The 17,106-nt window shown below is 48.8% G+C and overlaps 1 protein-coding gene across 1 annotated transcript in view; it reads right to left on the reverse strand.

Annotated features, from left to right (window-relative positions):
• Positions 1-17,106, reverse strand: part of LOC119965406 — a 218,882-nt gene that overhangs the window by 38,086 nt on the left and 163,690 nt on the right. Inside the window, exons 10-12 of the mRNA XM_038796157.1 lie at positions 14,267-14,536; positions 12,371-12,709; positions 12,023-12,292 (exon numbers count right to left, since the gene is read on the reverse strand). Of these exons, the coding sequence (XP_038652085.1) occupies positions 12,023-12,292; positions 12,371-12,709; positions 14,267-14,536 (879 nt within the window). The remainder of the gene's footprint in view (positions 1-12,022; positions 12,293-12,370; positions 12,710-14,266; positions 14,537-17,106) is intronic.

Here is a 17,106-nt window from a genome sequence, read left to right on the forward strand (position 1 = left end):
CGGAATGGCCGGGTCTACGGCCGCGCATGCTCACTGCGGCAGCCGTGCCATGTAAAGCTCCCGGCTTTACCTGCCGATATGGAATGGCTGATTACACATTAACCCCTGATGTACATGCGCATAGAGATCACTGTATCCAAGGTTAGACTGTCAGACTGTGACTACACACTGTTGTTTTCTGAGCATCAACCCGATGACCAATGAAAGAATGAAGTTACCAAGTGGACATGGGTTGCATCCGTGCCCAAGAAAAAACGAGGGCCGGGATTTTCTAAAAATGCGGCTCAGTGTTGACGCTGGCATAATCAAAGGAGTGTTTCCCACTGGCGTCAATTGGCCTCTTGGCCCAGCGACTCTGCGCACCACAAGGGGCCAGCACGGGCGCGATGGGAAGCGCGGGAGCATGTCCCCAGACCAGCGTCAGAGATGCGGCGCCACCTCATCGACGCGGCACCGCGGCGCACACAAATGGACGTGACCCTCACACACAGCCAATGGATCAAGATGGCGGCTCACCGTGCAACGACCCAGTTCAGGGACCCCGGCATGGACATGCTCCTGCGCCGTCGAGGAGAGGAGGGGAGCCCTATACCCTGGGCCTGGCCACAGTGTCACAGCCAACGGCGCCCGGAATATCTAGAGGGAGGTGGGCGAGGCTGAAAGCGCCGTCTGGGTGACACCCAGGACAAGCGAGCAGTGTCGGAAGAAGCTCAACGACCTATTCAGGGCAGCCAGGGTGAATACCCAGCACTGTGCCCATGACACCAACCCTCCTAACCCCCACACAAGTGACACTGCCCCACCCTCCCCAGGGAGACGGTATAACCCCAGCCGTGACCCACATGGTTGCACTCACCCATGTCAGCCGCATTGGCCGGGTGCTCTGTGCACCTATGCCAACATAGACCCAACTGCTGGGCTGCATGCGTCGGGCTGATTAATAATGCTGATGGTTGTGTGCCCCCCCCCCCCCCCCCCCCCCCCAAGATAAGAGCGGCCATAACCGGCGAGAGCGGGTGACAAGCGGAGGGGGTAGACCTGACTTGCACCACCTAACCATGCACGAACTGAGGGCACTGGACATAGCTGGAGGACCCGAGGACCGGGGGGATGCCCATGCCGAGATCGGGGGCGTGTCACTAAGTGAGACCCCTCTGCCTGGCCCCACCTCACACACCTCACCTCACCCCTCACCTAATCCCTCACCTCGCCCTCATCTCACCCCTCACCTCACCCCGCACCCCACCCCTCACCTCACCCCGCACCCCACCCCTCACCTCATCCCTCACCTCACCCCCACCCCTCACCTCACCCCCCACCTCACCCCTCACCTCGCCCTCACCTCACCCCTCACCTCACCCCGCACCCCACCCCTTACCTCACCCCACACCCCACGCCTCACCTCATCCCTCACCTCACCCCTCACCTCAGCCCTCACCTCACCTCATCCCTCACCCCTCACCTCACCCCTCACCTCACCCTCACCTCACACCTCACCCCTCACCTCATCCCTGACCCATCACCTGATCCCTCACCTCACCCCTCAGCTCACCCCTCACCTCACCCCTCACCTCACCACCCCCATCCCACCGCTCTCCTCGCCCCTCACTTCCCCCCTCACCTCACTTCACACCTCACCTCACCCCTTACCTCATCCCTGTCCGCCTGCCTAACCATACATGGTGTATTGTGTCTTGCAGGACCACCCGGTGATCGACCCGGCCCACCTGCCGGATACCGCCCCCAGCCAGCACCAGGGCAGCCACTCCACAGGGATCGATGTGACCCATCAGGCGAACCCCGCTCCCCACCAGCGCCAGTGAGGCCACCCTCAGGGACAGCCAGCAGCGATGGGGAGGGAAGCCGCAACAGCCCTCCGGCCCACACGAGTCATGATACCACGACCCAGGGGACCAACACTGATGACACAGACAGACAAAACCACAACACAGGACACCAGCACACTGGGGACACACAGACTAAGAAACACAACACAGGAAACCAACACAGAGGAGACGGTCAGACATGAAACAACAGCCCAGGGGATCCTTGACTTTGTGTCCGATGACGACAATGTCTTACGGTCACAGCTGTCTCCTGCACTCTCCACCATCGCAGAGACTCTCACCTCGGTCGGGCTTTTTAGTGATGAGGCTTCAGCAACACTCACTGGTGAGCACCACACAGCCGCTCTGGTACAGCAGGTGGGGGTAGGAGCAGTCGAGGGGCCGGACAGCCGGAGCCCCAGCAACCAGCTGCCGCCTAGACAGATCCTGGATTCCTGAAATTTCCACACCAGTGAGCCGATGCAGTCAGGGATCCAGGAACGTGAGATGAGGATGATGGCTGGTTTCCAGCAACTGCAGACACAGGTGGAGGACAGCATCCATGTGCAGGAGCAGGGAATGGTGTCAGTCATGAGTGCCACCCAGGCCAACACTGCACGGGTGGTGACCGCTGATGGAACCATCAATTCACCAGACACATGATTTCCGATATGAATATAGGCTTTAATCTACTTACTACAGAGCCAGCCTGTTACCCGTTGATGAACTCTCGGTGAACTGCAGGCTGACTCTGGGCAAGGGTATTTATACAGCAGCACAAGGGGGAGGAGTCGTGGGCAGAGCCAAGGGTGGAGCCCTGTACAAGCTCCTGAGCATTCCCAGAGCTTCCCCCTAGTGGTCGGATAACGCTACTGCGCTTACAAAGATACAGTGTGAATTACCATGTTATGTTCACCACATCCGCTATGGAGGCAATGGGGGTGGCGGTGTCGGACATGGGTCAGGGTATGCAAGGCCTGGGACTATCTGTGCAGGCCGGGGCTGAGGCCCAGGACAGGGCTGCCCACTCACAGGTAGCCATGTGCCAGAGCCAGCTGCACATCGCAGAGACGCTCAATACCGTGGCCCGGTCTCAGCAGGCCATCGCTGAGAGCACCGGCGCCATTGCCCGGGTGCTGGCCAGTGTCACACAGACAGAGATGGCCAACACCCTGAGTTCCATGGCTGCATCTAGGACTCCCCCCCCCCCCCCCCACCATCCCTGGTGCATCTGGCGGGCAGTGGGCGGAACAGAATAGCGGCACACCATCCCGGTCGCCCGAGGCGCAGCCTGGCCCATCAAGGCCGGGCCGACCCAGGAGACGGCCCCAAGGGGGACCCTAGTAACAGGGCAGTAGTCACAGGAGTCCGCCTTCACTTCTGCTGTACCGTCTGGGGAAACACCTAGACGTAGTCAGATGGCCTGTAAAGCCAGAAAGGTGGACACTGAGTAGGCTGGCACGGGTGCAGGGCACAGATTAGTTATAGGGGCTAGGGCACATGTACAGGACGTCCGTTATTAAACACACTGTTACACCGATAGAAGCTGCCTCTGTGTTCTGTCTGATGTGTGCGGGGGTGGGGCGGATACTGAGTGCCACTGTGGGTCAGGGGGTGATGGAATGCTGAGCCCCGGTGAGTGTGACGTGCGGCCCTGTACCACAACCCCCCCCCCCCCCACTCCCTGGGTCGCCCACGCCACGTCGCCCCCAGCCAGATGACAGGCCCATGTGATGCAGTGTCAGGCCCAATGCAAGGACCACCCAGGTGGAGGGTTTTACTGTGGCTATGGGTCAGACATTGTCCAACGATGTAGAGCCTGGAGCTCCTCGCAGAGCGGGCTGTCATCATCCTCCATCCCATGGAACAGACCCGCTTTCACTGGCAACGTTGTGAGCCCAGCTCGTTGTGCTGCAGGTGGACGTGAAATGGAGGGGTGGTGTGCCTGCGGGTGATATGGTGGTGGGGGAGGTGAGGGTGGTCGGTGGTACGGGAGATGGGAGTGGCTGGTGGTGAGGTGGTGACGTACTGTGCTGTCCGTGCCCATGACCAGCAATACCCCCCACTAATCAGTGAAACGTGCGGCTATCAGCCCCTCTCGTGCTCACTGGCCCAGCCGGTGGGATTGGGCAGCTTCCCATCCCTGACCTGCCCCATGTCCCGTACATTGCCTGCCCCACCCCATCTCCCTCATCTGGAGAGGAGTGCCCTTCCCCCTGATCCTCGCCCCCCCTCCCCTTCCCCCACTCCCTCCTCCTCCAACACATTGCCCCTCTGCTGGCCAATGTTGTGCAGAACGCTGCATACCACAATGATGCGGCCAACCCTCTCCAACGGGTACTGGAAGGCAGCTCCAGAGCGGTCCAGGCACCTGAAGCGCTTCTTCAGCAGCCCAAAGCACCTCTCAACCACACCCCTGGTCGCACAACGGGCATCATTGTAGCAGTGCTCTGTGTCAGTCTGTGGCCTCCGCAAAAGGCATCATCAGCCAAGACCGCAACGGGTAACCCCTGTCGCCCAGCATCCAGTCCCATAGCTGGGGAGGGGGGTGTCACTCGAACATACTGGGGATGAATGATTGCATTAATACCGGGCGCGTACGTGCAGGATCTTCATCTGGTGGTCACAGACCACCTGTAAGTTCATGGAGTAGGATGCTTTCCTATTCATGAACATCGCCCTGTTCTCCGATGGTGGCCGCATGGCGATGTGCACCCCGTTCATCGCCCCGTGGACATGGGTATCCTGGAGACCACAGTGAACCCCACTGCCCGGGCACCCTGGTGGGTGCAGTCCACGGGGAACTGGATGTACAGGTCCGCGATGACATACAAGGCATCAGTCACTGCACGGATTCCCCTGTGCACTGACGCCTGGGAGATGCCGGACAGGTCCCCACTCGGCGACAGGAACGACCCCTTGGCATAGACATTCAGGGCGACCGTCATCTTGACAGCCACCGGGAGAGGGATCCCCTCCCCAGTGCCACGCGGTGCCAGGTGTGCCATCAGGTGGCAGACGGTCTCCCGGCTCATCCGGAGTCTCCGCCTTCAAGCCCTGCCCTTGAGGTCCTGGAAGGACATGCAGCGCCAGTACACACAAGGCCTCATCGGGCCCCTCTGTGGCCGTGGCACCTCCTCCTCACCTCTCTCCTCCTCCTCCTCGGATCCTCGTCCCATGGCTCCCCCTCATCGTAGTCCTCCTCCTGCGCCTGTCGGGCGGGTGGCCCTGCAGACTCAGCGGCTGGCAGCTGCCCCACGGCATCCCTCTCCTCTGCAGCAGCCTCCGCCAGTTCCCTGTCACGTCCCTGCTCCACCTCCCACATGGCTTCATGTAGGGCAGTGGCCTCCGCCACGGCGGCCAACAACACTGGAAGGTGCCCAAATATTATGATTGGCAGGGGGTGGAGGTTAACTAAGAGCATACTCTCCTCCATAGGCAGGTGCCATGGGCTACATGGTCGGGCTGGTTGCCAGCACGTGCCCCAGCCATGCCTGCCCCCTACCCCCACCCGCCCCCTCGTTTCCCTGCCACCTCTCGTCCGACCCTCCTGCCAGGGCCACCGTCTGGTGGCACTGCCCTCACTGGGAGCTGCTGTGGGTGCAGCCTTGGATCTACCTTCCAGCGGGTGCCACTGGCTGGGTGGTGGGGGGGGGGGGGGGGGGGGGGGGTTTGGCACACATGCGGATGGCCGGACGTCTGGGCTGAGCCAGCGACCGGGATGGGTGCCCATCTTTGTGGCCACCATCATTGCATCTGTGGCGTTGACTTCACCCAGCCATGGTGGGCCGTGCCCGGCCGCCACGGCTGTCTGCCCCCCCCCCCGACCCTGGGGGGGCTTCCCCCCACACACGCCCGCAGCCACGGCCGTGCCGTCGCACTCTCCTTGGGCCCCCCCACGCCGACCCCTACCTCCTCCGGCTGCAGCGTCAGCCAGCACATCTGGTTGACACTTTTTCAAACCATGCTAGAACCATCCGAGCCATAGAATAGCTACGGCCCGGAGAATCACAGCTCGGGCCACCTCTGCCGATTCTCGGGTGCCGCGCTCATGCGTTTTGGGCCGCTCAGGAGTATCGCGTCCCGGCGTCGCGGGCCATCTCGGCGTGAACGCCGATTCTCTGAGCCGGCGCAGGCTCAGAGAATCCAGGCCAAGGAATGGCCCTGGCCATTACTGTACAAAAGCAAAATAAGGTGCAAGTTATGTTCAGAATTGGAGCTGGAGAAATTGGACTTAGGTGAAGGTTTAGATATATTATTATCAATTTTCATGGGTAGGATTTACCAAAAGGATGACTTACTGTGTACTTATGAGGTTTGGTCAGATTTTGACAAATTTAGAAAATGGAGGAAACCTCCATAGATGAGCACATCATGGAATTGAACAGTCTTTATCCAAGGCTGCAAAAATTCAGTCTCAAAATTCCTCAATCAGTGCTTGCGTTCAAGTTGTTAGATGGTGCTAAAGTTACAAATATAGATAGGCTTCTGGTTTTGACAGGAGTTAAATTTGCAGAAAGACACACCCTGTTGGAACAAATGTCCTGGGCAAACATTTCTTCCTGGTGGTTTTCATGTCACAAAGGGCCAATCAGCAATAAGACAGGGTATGGAAGACACAATGTTAACGGGATGGTGCGGTGGTCTAGAAACAGGCCACAAGCTTCAGTACGAAAGAAGATATTTGACTGAAAATAACAAGGAATGAAACACCTTGAACAATTATGGCAGGAGGAATGAATTTGATAATTTCAACAGAAAAACAAACCCCAGAAATGCCCAGGGGTGTAATCAATCGATGTTTCAGGTGTGATAGAAAGTTCCATAATGCAATAAACTCTCTTCAGAGATATAATAGAGTGTTTGAAACCAAACACGAGACAGAAGACTCTGATAAAGAAGAGGAAGATATTAACCAAAGAGAAAGCATTGCATTAGTAAGAAGTTTCAGTATGGTGATGAAAGTGTTGGTCACAAAGTCCTTCAATTGTGCCATATTAGACTGTGGATGTATATCGACAGTATGTGGAATAGACTCGTTAAAATGTTGCCTGGACTTTTAAGTGACAAAGGTCGGAACAAGTTTAAGGATTATGGAAATTCCACAAGTTTCAGATTTGCGGATGATAATACTCTGAAATCACTGTAAAATTGCCAGAAGAAATCATTTTGTCAGCACAGATGTCGTATCCAGCAAAATAGTTTTATTATTGAGCCAATTAACGATGAAGAAAGCATATGTCAAACTTGACATGGAAAGCGATAAGGCCATGAATTGGGAAAAACTGGATTTCCAATTTACACAGTCTGGACACTATTGCATTCCCTTAATGAGTCCTATTTTTTCTTTTAATGAAATTAAGAAAGTACTGTTAGTATCAGAGAACAGAAATTTAGAAGACAAAAAATGATTGTGTTAAAGTTGCATGAGCAATTTTCCCATCCAACTTCACAAGGATTAGAAATTTTGCTCAGAGATGCGGGTATGAGAGATGAAGAATACACCAAACTTATAGAACAGATAAGCGATGATCAGATATGATTTATAAGAACTAAAGAAGAACACCATCGTGATCCACAGTGAGTATGCCCTGAGCAACAGGTTTTAATTAAGTTGTGACTATGGATCTTGAGATGTGGGAAAAGACCATTTTCATTTCATACTTTGTAGATACTTTGTAGAGTTTTAGTTAGTCAACAATTATACATAGTAAAGGAAAGAAAATAATTGTGAAAGAGATAATGGAAAAATGAATAGGTCCAGAATGGGGCCACCAGCAAAGCTACTTGCTGATAATTAGGGGCAAGCTTGCGAACAATGAATTTCAGGGTATGTGGGAGAACATGAACTTAATACTTATTATACAGCTGCTGAAAGCCCATTTAGTCACAGGGTGTGCAAGAGAAATCACGCTGTGATAGATGTAATGCTTCGTAAATTGTAAATTAACTTTGGGCTGTCTATGCAAAGAATTCATTACAGATGGTAGGGGGCTAAAGTCCATATTAGTGTTTTTGGGAGAAATCCCACAATTTCTTCAGTCATGATTCATCATGCTCCAGCTTGGTACGGGACCATGATTAGCTGTGTCTTTTTCTGAGCATTTAATGAACTGCACACAGGCAGGAGAATGTTCCTTGAAGCAGAATTCTCAGAAAGAACTTTTGGAGAGCTTTGAGGCACAATGTACAGCCATCGGAAACTACTTTCAAACAGGAAGTCGTGGCATACAATATAAGAGGAGGATTTAACTAGTGGAAAGTTCCAGGAAAGGTTATAGGTGTAGATGGTAAAACAATCATTTTGCAGCATGGAAATCAGACTGTTCAGGTACACTCAAAGATTAGTGGGCACAGATTGCAAGTTTGCATATTCCAAATGGTTATTAAATGTGCGAGGGACTAGGTATTACTCATACACATATGGTACAGTATTATATGGACCAGATTGCAGAAATTGACAGGGTTTCTGAAGAGGGACGTAGTAATTCTGACAAAATGGATGAGGCGGATTATAAATGTCCCAAAGAACAACTGCAAAAGGTTGACACTAAATCACATATTAGCCAGAAGGCAATAGTCAGTGGAAGGTCACAACTACTGTTGATAGAGCAGGTAATGCCACTGAAAAACATAAAAACTGGTTGAACGTACAAGATAAAGGGAAGGAAGTTAGGCTCATGGATTGGGAACATGAAGTCCAAAAATGGAGAGCACAGAAATGTAGTGTCAGTTCGGACAGTAGGTCTGACACTGAACATGCCCATCAGAAGAGATCTAGAACTGTTGAAAGAACATCTCATATTTGGAATAGTGACTGGAACAAGATATAAGGCTGGGTGGAGGGTGCAGTTTAATAATGTCAAGAAATATGGTACAGATGAGGAATGCTGCAAGAAGCAGAAGCCCATATGATCAAGAGTTCTTAGTGGGCTCCAACAAATTAAGATAATAATGAATAAAAGATGCAAACCAGCAAGAATTGTGATGTTGGAATGAATTTGGAGAATAAACAGAGGTCCCAGATAGGGGACAACGAGTTTTATCTCTCATGGCTAGGCATTGTAAAGGTGCTTCCTGATGGAACCAGCCTGGGGGCACGAGGTTTTGAAGAAACCTGAGTGACCAAGATGCAAGGATAGATTCACCGTCGGCAGGAAAGGTTTTTTTGAAGATATTTTTGGTTGTGTTAGCCTCAAATGTTTGGGAATGCAGGTCGATAGGTAACGGGATTGATAGACTGAAATTTTAACTGGAACAGCATATTCGGGAACAGAACCAACAGAGTGTCACATCGACAAGAAGACCCTTTGGGAGAATGTCCACTTTGCAAAATGCGTCAATGAAAAGAGACTGTGGATGAACATAGCGAGCCGAAAACAGATGCCAGAGAACAGAGGTGGTCAAAGATCAAGTAGATTGATACTGTTTGCAATTATCTGACTGTTTTATGAAAAGAGAGGCTAGCTCGAAGAAATTACAGAAAGTATTAAAGAGGGGATCTTTCCTATAAGGAAGAGATACGTGAGTGAAAACAAAGAGAAAAAGAGGCAGTTGTATGGAACCTTGGTACGCTTGTATAGAACCTTGGTGAGGCCGCACTTGGAATATGGCGCACAATTCTGGTCGCCACACTACCAGAATAATGTGGAGGCTTTGGAGAGGGTACAGAGGAGGTTTACCAGGATGTTGCCTGGTCTGGAGGGTGTTAGCTATATGGGGAGGCTGAATAGACTTGGACTGTTTACATTACTAAGGCGGAGGTTGAGGGGAGACCTGATTGAGGCCTACAAGATTATGAGGGGCATGGATAGAGTGAATGAGCAACCACTCTTTCCTAGGGCGGAGGGGTCAGTCACCAGGGGGCATGTGTTTTAGATCCGTGGGGCAAAGTTTAGAGGAGATATGCAAGGCAGGTGTTTTACGCAGAGGGTGGTGAGCACCTGGAACGGGTTGCCAGGGGAGGTTGTAGAAACAGATAAATTAACGGCGTTCAAAAGGCATCTTGACAAACACATGGATAGGATGGGTATAGAGGGATATGGCACAATTAAGTGCTGAGGGTTTTGGCAAAGATTGGTATCATGACCGGGACAGGCTTGGATGGCCAAAAGACCGGTTCCTGTTCCTGTGCTGTATTTTTCTTTGTTCTTTGTTCTTTGAATAGGGTGCATTTATTGCAGAAACAAAATCTATACATTTGTCTTGTGGTATATTGTAATTTACATCAAAATTAAAGATGATTTTTTTTTTAAATGGGTAATCTGTGAGGAAAGAATTAATGTTCCCTCATATATAAATTGGAATTGGGGTTTGGATTATTTAATAGATTACACTTCTTGTTCAATAGACTGCACCAATATATATAAAGGGGATATTGGTGGCACTGTTTTGGTGTTTGTGAAGTGATTACTGAACACAATAAACATGGAGTCGAAGAAGTCAAGACTTGATTCCTAGTTTCTCAATATAGAGTTACTATCGGTAGCCATTAACCCATGGTTACGCTGCATCCTATTACAGCATCAAGCAAGTGGCTCGGGGACTATTTCAGAAGTGGCCCAAAGGCCAATCTTATAACATGTGTGTCATAATATGCACCAGTATATCATGGTGCAGACACATACTGATGGACACACACTAGGACCAATCAACATGCACAAACACCGCAGCCAAACACCAGGTAGAACACACGCACTATAAAGGCAGGGGGCATCACTTTTCGGCTCATTCTGGATGCTGCCTCTCAGAAGCACAAGAGCTCATCAAGTATAGTACAGACTCACACCACATGCTGAGAGATTCAACTGGTTCGGACAGGCACAGGTCTCTAATTAAACTAGCATCATGTAAACCCACAGTTATCCTATGTCTATTATTTTGTAAGTAGTTAATAAAATAGTGTTGGTGGCATATGTCTGCTTCACAAGTCCACAGTGCCCAACACTTCAATGTGGAACTGTCAGAATCCAACACATATATTGACCAGTGAAGGTGGCATTGTGGTAAATTATATTAGAGAATCCGTTAACAGATTCTTCAATGAGCATGTTGGGGAAAGGGAGCTCATTTCACTTCCATTTCAAAGGTAAATTTGAGCACAGGATGGAGACCATTAAAATGAACAAAATGCTGCAGATGCTGTAATCAGAAACAAGAGCAGAAGATGCTTGAAAAACCCAGCAGGTCTGGCAGCATCTATCAGGGGAGAAACAGAGTTAATATTGGGGGTCTATAACTCTTCGGCAGAACTGAGAGGAGGGAGAATATGTTAGAGAAATAGAAACTGCAACAAAAAGAAGCAACTTTAAGAACAAGCTACAGATGGCCTGGTATCAGTTTGCAGTTTCTATTGTTCAAACACATTCTCCCGCCTCTGTTCTAACAAAGAGTCTGTGACTCAAAACGGTAACTCTGTCTCTCTCATGACAGATGTTGCCAGACCTGCTGAGTTTTTCAGCTTTCTCTATTCCTGTGATGAACATATTAGGATGTGGAAGAAAATTCTTGCAGGTAGCAGCAGGTTCAAATGTAGCAAATTTATTATCTATGTTTCTGAAATTGTCAAGGGGAAGGTTACGTGTAATTTTGTTGAAGACAAGTTTCTTGTGGAAACTGACAAAGATGTTTGCAAGAATGGGGCATACAGGGATTCCTCTGGCATCACCATCAATTTGGGAATACATGGTGTTATTACAATTGAATGGTGTTATTACAATCTGAATTCAGATTCAGACATTGGCAACACATCTGAATCACCCTGATATAGTGACCTAGTGAAAATGTCTATAACTCCTTGAATGGTACATTGACAAATAGGTTTGCAGCATCGAAGAAGCACATGAACATGGTGTTGATATTGACATACAAGTCCTGTATGGCCTCTGTATGTGTGAAAAACATGCTGAAAAAGTTGGTTGCAGCAGTAACTTACCCCTCTGTATGGCCAAATGATGTCGTGCCAATCCGGTCATAGATAAGAAAGAGCATGAACGTATATCACTTTCATGTGCAGCCAGACATATGCAGATGCAATGAGGGTGAATCATAACATTGACATCACTTGTTAGCTCGTTACTTTTACACAATTCCAACAAGTTGAGCCTTACCCACAGGATATGAGCAAACAGTTCAGTAAGAGAGAAGAATTTTCTCTTCAGATTAAAAGTATAAAGAGTAAATTTTGACTCACTTACCACTGGGTTCCAGATAGTACAGGACTGAAAGCAGTGGCAGGTTTTGATTGAACAAAACACATGTCCAGCTCCTACTGCCTCTCCCAGCTTTCTGAATAATCAGTTTCAATGATTTCTCTTCCCCATTCCGTCTATTCAATGTTTTCTCGGCAACAGTTTTCCCATCACTGCTGATCCAAACAAGTCTCAGTGAGTCAGTGACATCAGAGACAGAGCAGGTCAGGGTAACGTTGTCTCCCTCACTCACTGCATCAGATGGTTCAGCTGTGACTGTGTAAACAAGAAAATCATTTAGATTCTAAGACACGACTCGATCATTGAAAACAACAGCAAACTTCTGTCTCTTACCTTTAACTGTGATGAGTGTGATTGTCACCATTTCATATTTTCCCAGAAAACATGTATAAATTCCAGCATCTTCAAACAGGACAGGGACAATCCTCACATTGAAGTTTGTGCCATTAAAATGTGTCTCTGTGGAGACCAGTCGATTCCCAAAGTCAATCCTGTTCACATTGATGGGCTGAGATCTTGATGCAGATGCTATTACTTTCTCCTGAGTTTGATGATGATGTGACCTCCATCTCCATTCAGCATTGTTGGGGTAATAATAACCAAAACAACTCAGATCGATTTTGCTGTGATCAGTGCCTGACCGATAAAGAGTGTAATGCCTCCTATATAAAACTGGAACAGAGAGAGAGTTAGAACATGAGTGAGAATTGTATGGGTGTGGAGGCACAGGAAAAGCAAAAATATGAAAATGGTCATAATTAGATGTGAAAAATAATAACTTGATTAATTCAATTTGCACAAAACAGATTGTTCTTGAAAATCATACAATATTTTTTATACTTAATTTCATTTTTTTTTGCTGTGAATCATATACCCAAATATTATGAGGATTTGGCAATAACATTAGGTTGTGTTGATGGGAGCTGCAGTTTGTGTAGAATTTTGCAATGGCGTGAATTTGGATTCCTTCAGGCAATTGGAATCCGCATTTCTATGGAATAATTATTTATAAATGGCCACATACAGAATATTATGAAATCTGACAACATTCTGCCTCTAGTTCTCATCTCCCTAATGTAAGGTGGGCAGATTCCTGCTCCATGAGCTTGACCCACTTTAACACAATCCAGAAAACAAGGGGCTGCTGTTTGAGCTGCTGCCAAATTGTAGGTTTCTTCACAGTGAATATCTGCCTCCTCTCACATTTAATATTTTACAATTCCTGCTTGATCTTTCTTCCGGCACAGGATATTCGGCTCCCAGCTGGAAGTCCATAGACCAGATGATGGTAGTGGCAGTCAGGGCAGGGTATCACTGAAAGCCTTTACTGTTATTTTTCATATTTTGTCACCACTTGCTGCAATTCAGGTTTTGTAATAGTCATTTGGTGGCATAGAACTTGAGTATTGCTGAAAACAGTTGCTGCTGTTGAATCTTTTCATCCTGCGCTCATCAGGACAATTTACAAGAATGCCAAATTGGAGAGGCGTTGTCACGGAGAATGCAGCAATCAGAATGCACTTACCAACCAATCAGTACTCTCTCCTCATGCAGTATAAATTGTTGTTCCCTGATGAGTGCAAAATGAAAAGAATTGACAGCATGTGTCTTTTTCACAATGCTCAGATTTTCTACCTTCCAATGTTCAACTGCCTCACTCACTCTGTCAGTTCCAGTGTCCATCGGGTGGAAGGGCCAAGGAAACACCTTACTGACTCTGTTCTTGTTCCTCAATCACAAGCTCTCTGTTTACAGCTGGACACTGGTTCCCCACTCAATTACCTGGATTTATTCTACACTTCACATAAATACAAACTCTGATCTTCTACTGCAAAGTGTCACTCTCAGCTTTACCTCTCTTCCTCTCCCAAAACCCCACTTCCAGCCTCCGTCATTTCCCTTTATCCATCATCTCTCCTCCACATTCCCATTGTTTCCATCCTTCCCTCTCCCGTTCATGGTCAATGAATCCCTGCCTTAGTCGAGCTCCCAGTTCAATACTTCAGGAAGCCGAGAGTGTGCAGCAGCTGGAATCTGTTCAAATAGCAGCAGAACCTGGTTAGAGGTGGCATTGAGGTTAGTTTTTTGATGAATGTTGTTTTGTGAACCAGATCACCAAATGGTGACTGTCACCATGAAGTGTTGTTGATTGACGTTTAGGACCCCACTTTCAGTAACAGTTTTATACGAGTAACTCACTTATATCCACTGTGAGGAAACTGCACTTACATTTGGACATGGAAAAATCTGCTTTTCCTGTGAGAATAATAGATCCTTTTTCCTTCACTTTACACTCATACATCCTCTCATCCTCCACTGCACCATGTTTGACAATCAGATAGACTGTGTTATTGATTCGGATCTGATCAGTTTTACTCCTGTTCAGCTGAGATGAGTCTCTCTGTTTCCAGTGAAGACTGACTGTATCTGAGAGTCTGGAGATGGTACAACTGAGGGTGACGTCACTGCCCAGCGGAGGTTCCTGCGGACTTGACTCAACTGTGAAAAACAGATCAATAAGGTTTTGTGTAAATAGCTGCAGTTGCAATTCAATGATTAGCTTCCAACTGACTTATGATTTGCCCATCGGGCACTTATACCTTTCTGCGTTAATGAATAAGAACAGATTAAACACAAAGAACATTGTATCCTAGGAATGAAGGATTGTCTAATGAGGAGAGATTGGGTCAACTGGGCCTGTATTCACTGGAATTTAGATCAATGAGAGGGGATCACATTGAAACGTATATAATTCTGATAGGGCTGGATACAGGGATGTTGTTTCCTCTGGCTGGGCGGAGGGGTGGGTGGGTGTCACAGTCTCTGGGTATGAGGTAGGACATTTAGGGCTGAGGTGAGGAGAAACCTCTTCACTCAGAGGGTGATGAACCTGTGGAATTCTCTATCACAGACGGCTCTGGAAGGCCAAGTCATTGAAGAGATTGAAGAATGAAATGGTTGGGTATAAAGGAGTATTTGGAAAACCTGAGAGTGTGACTCTGAGTTGGAGCAATTGTGAATGGTGGAGCAGCTCAAAGGGCTGAATGGTCTACGCTTTTCCCAATTTTCTATGTTTCTATATCTGTCAATAAATAACATAGTGGGGATGAATTTTCGCAGTCTCCAGCAATGTAAGTAAATCAGAAATGAGACAATGACCCATAACCATGAACCTGCTAGAGCGCCCTAGGTCAGGTGAAGTTTACATAATTTGAACAGTATGTGCTGATGTTGAAACCCCCGAGAACAGTGATGGAATCTCACTCGATGTGTTTGTGATGGAAAAGTAGAAGCTCATCATCAGACATGGAAAAGTCTCCAGCTCTATTCTGGGTGTGATCCAACACTTACACCTGCGGCCAGTACACCGATCCACATCAGAGTCATTACAGCACCAGAAATCATTTAACTTGGCGTCTTCCCAAAATCCCCCTGAGCAGATCACCAATCATTGAGTCTCCATGAGTCGGCTGTTCTTTCCAAGAATCGGTGCAGTCTTGATGGGCCGCAAGACCTCCTTCTATACTGTAAGGATTCTATGAACAACAATCAGGGGAATGAAATCCGATGGCAGGGGAGTGGGCTGATCTGCTGTGTAGTATGTTGGTAGTTTTAAAAATCAATAATTTTAGTTGGTGAATATGGGGTGAAATTCTCCGACCCCCCGCAGGGTCGGAGAATTGCCCGGGGCTGGTGAAAATCCCGCCCCCGCCGTGGCAGAAATTCTCCGCCACCCGGGATTGGCGGCGCGAGCGGGCCCCCGGAGTCCAGGGGGTGCCCCCACGGTGGCCAGGCCTGCGATTGGGGCCCACCGATCGGCGGGTGGGCGAGTGCCGTGGGGGCACTCTTTTCCTTCCGCCGCCGCCACGGCCTCCACCATGGCGGAGGCGGAAGAGAACCCCCCTACCGCGCATGCGCCGGTGGTGACGGCAGCACCAGCTTACGCACCGGCGCATGCGCAAACCGGAAAAGGCCTTTCGGCCAGCCCCGATGCCGGGGAGCGGACGTCAAAGGCCATTGAAGCCGGTTTTGGCACCAGTCGGCGTGTCGCCAACCACTCCGGCGCGGGCCTAACCCCCAAAGGTGCGGAGAATTCCGCACCTTTGGGGAGGCCCGACACCGGAGTGGTTGGTGCCACTCCCCTACGCCGGGACCTCCGCCCCGCCGGGTAGGGGAGAATCCTGGCCATGGTCTTTCATGTTATTAGCTAACACGGGAAGAAGCCATTTAGAATTAATCTGGGAGATATTTTAAACCAATTACTGCATTATTGGAAATCAACCAGAAATGATTGAATGAGCAGTGAGACTCAGTTATGAGACAATTGAAGAACAAGAAATTAATCAATAGATGTATTGGAAAAGAATGGTAATTTTGGTGGTCGTTCCCTTAAGAGGGAGGCAGTGGTGCAGTGGAATTGTCACTGGATTAATATTCCAGAAACACAGGGTATCCAGGTTCAAATCCCACCAAGGCAGATGGTGAAATTTATATTCAATAAAAATCTGGAATTTAATAATAACCATAAAACCATTGTCAATTGTTGTAAAACCCCATCTGGTTCACTAATGTCCTGTACTTACCTGATCTGGCCTGCATGTGACTCGAAGTCCACAGCAGTGCAGTGTCTCTTAACTGCCTCTCAGTTCGCAATTAGGGATGGGCAACAAATACTTGCCTTGCCAGCTATGGCCACATCCCATGAAGTAATTTTTTTAAAACACAGCAGTGTAAGGGTTGCCTGGGTTACCAATCGTGACTGAGTGGGAAACTTGCTGCTTGGTCTTAAAGACTTGTTAATAATTCCCAAATTATTCATTAATTAAGTCTCTGAAAATGCATCTGTGCAGTAATATAACCTTTACTATACAGCCTATTATTATTATGTTTCCTGATTAATTTGATTTTAAAAACACTAATTGTACATTAGGAGAGGTCTGTACACTGTAAATTGATTCTCAAACAAGTCTGGAAATATATGTGGGGGATTCTCCGCTTTCCGACCATGGCAGCAATAGGGCGGGGAATATTCTGTTCAGCAAAAAACGGTATTGGCGCCCAGTGCTGGT

Source organism: Scyliorhinus canicula, chromosome 4, assembly GCF_902713615.1.
Source record: "Scyliorhinus canicula chromosome 4, sScyCan1.1, whole genome shotgun sequence".
NCBI classification, from domain to species: Eukaryota; Metazoa; Chordata; class Chondrichthyes; order Carcharhiniformes; family Scyliorhinidae; genus Scyliorhinus; species Scyliorhinus canicula.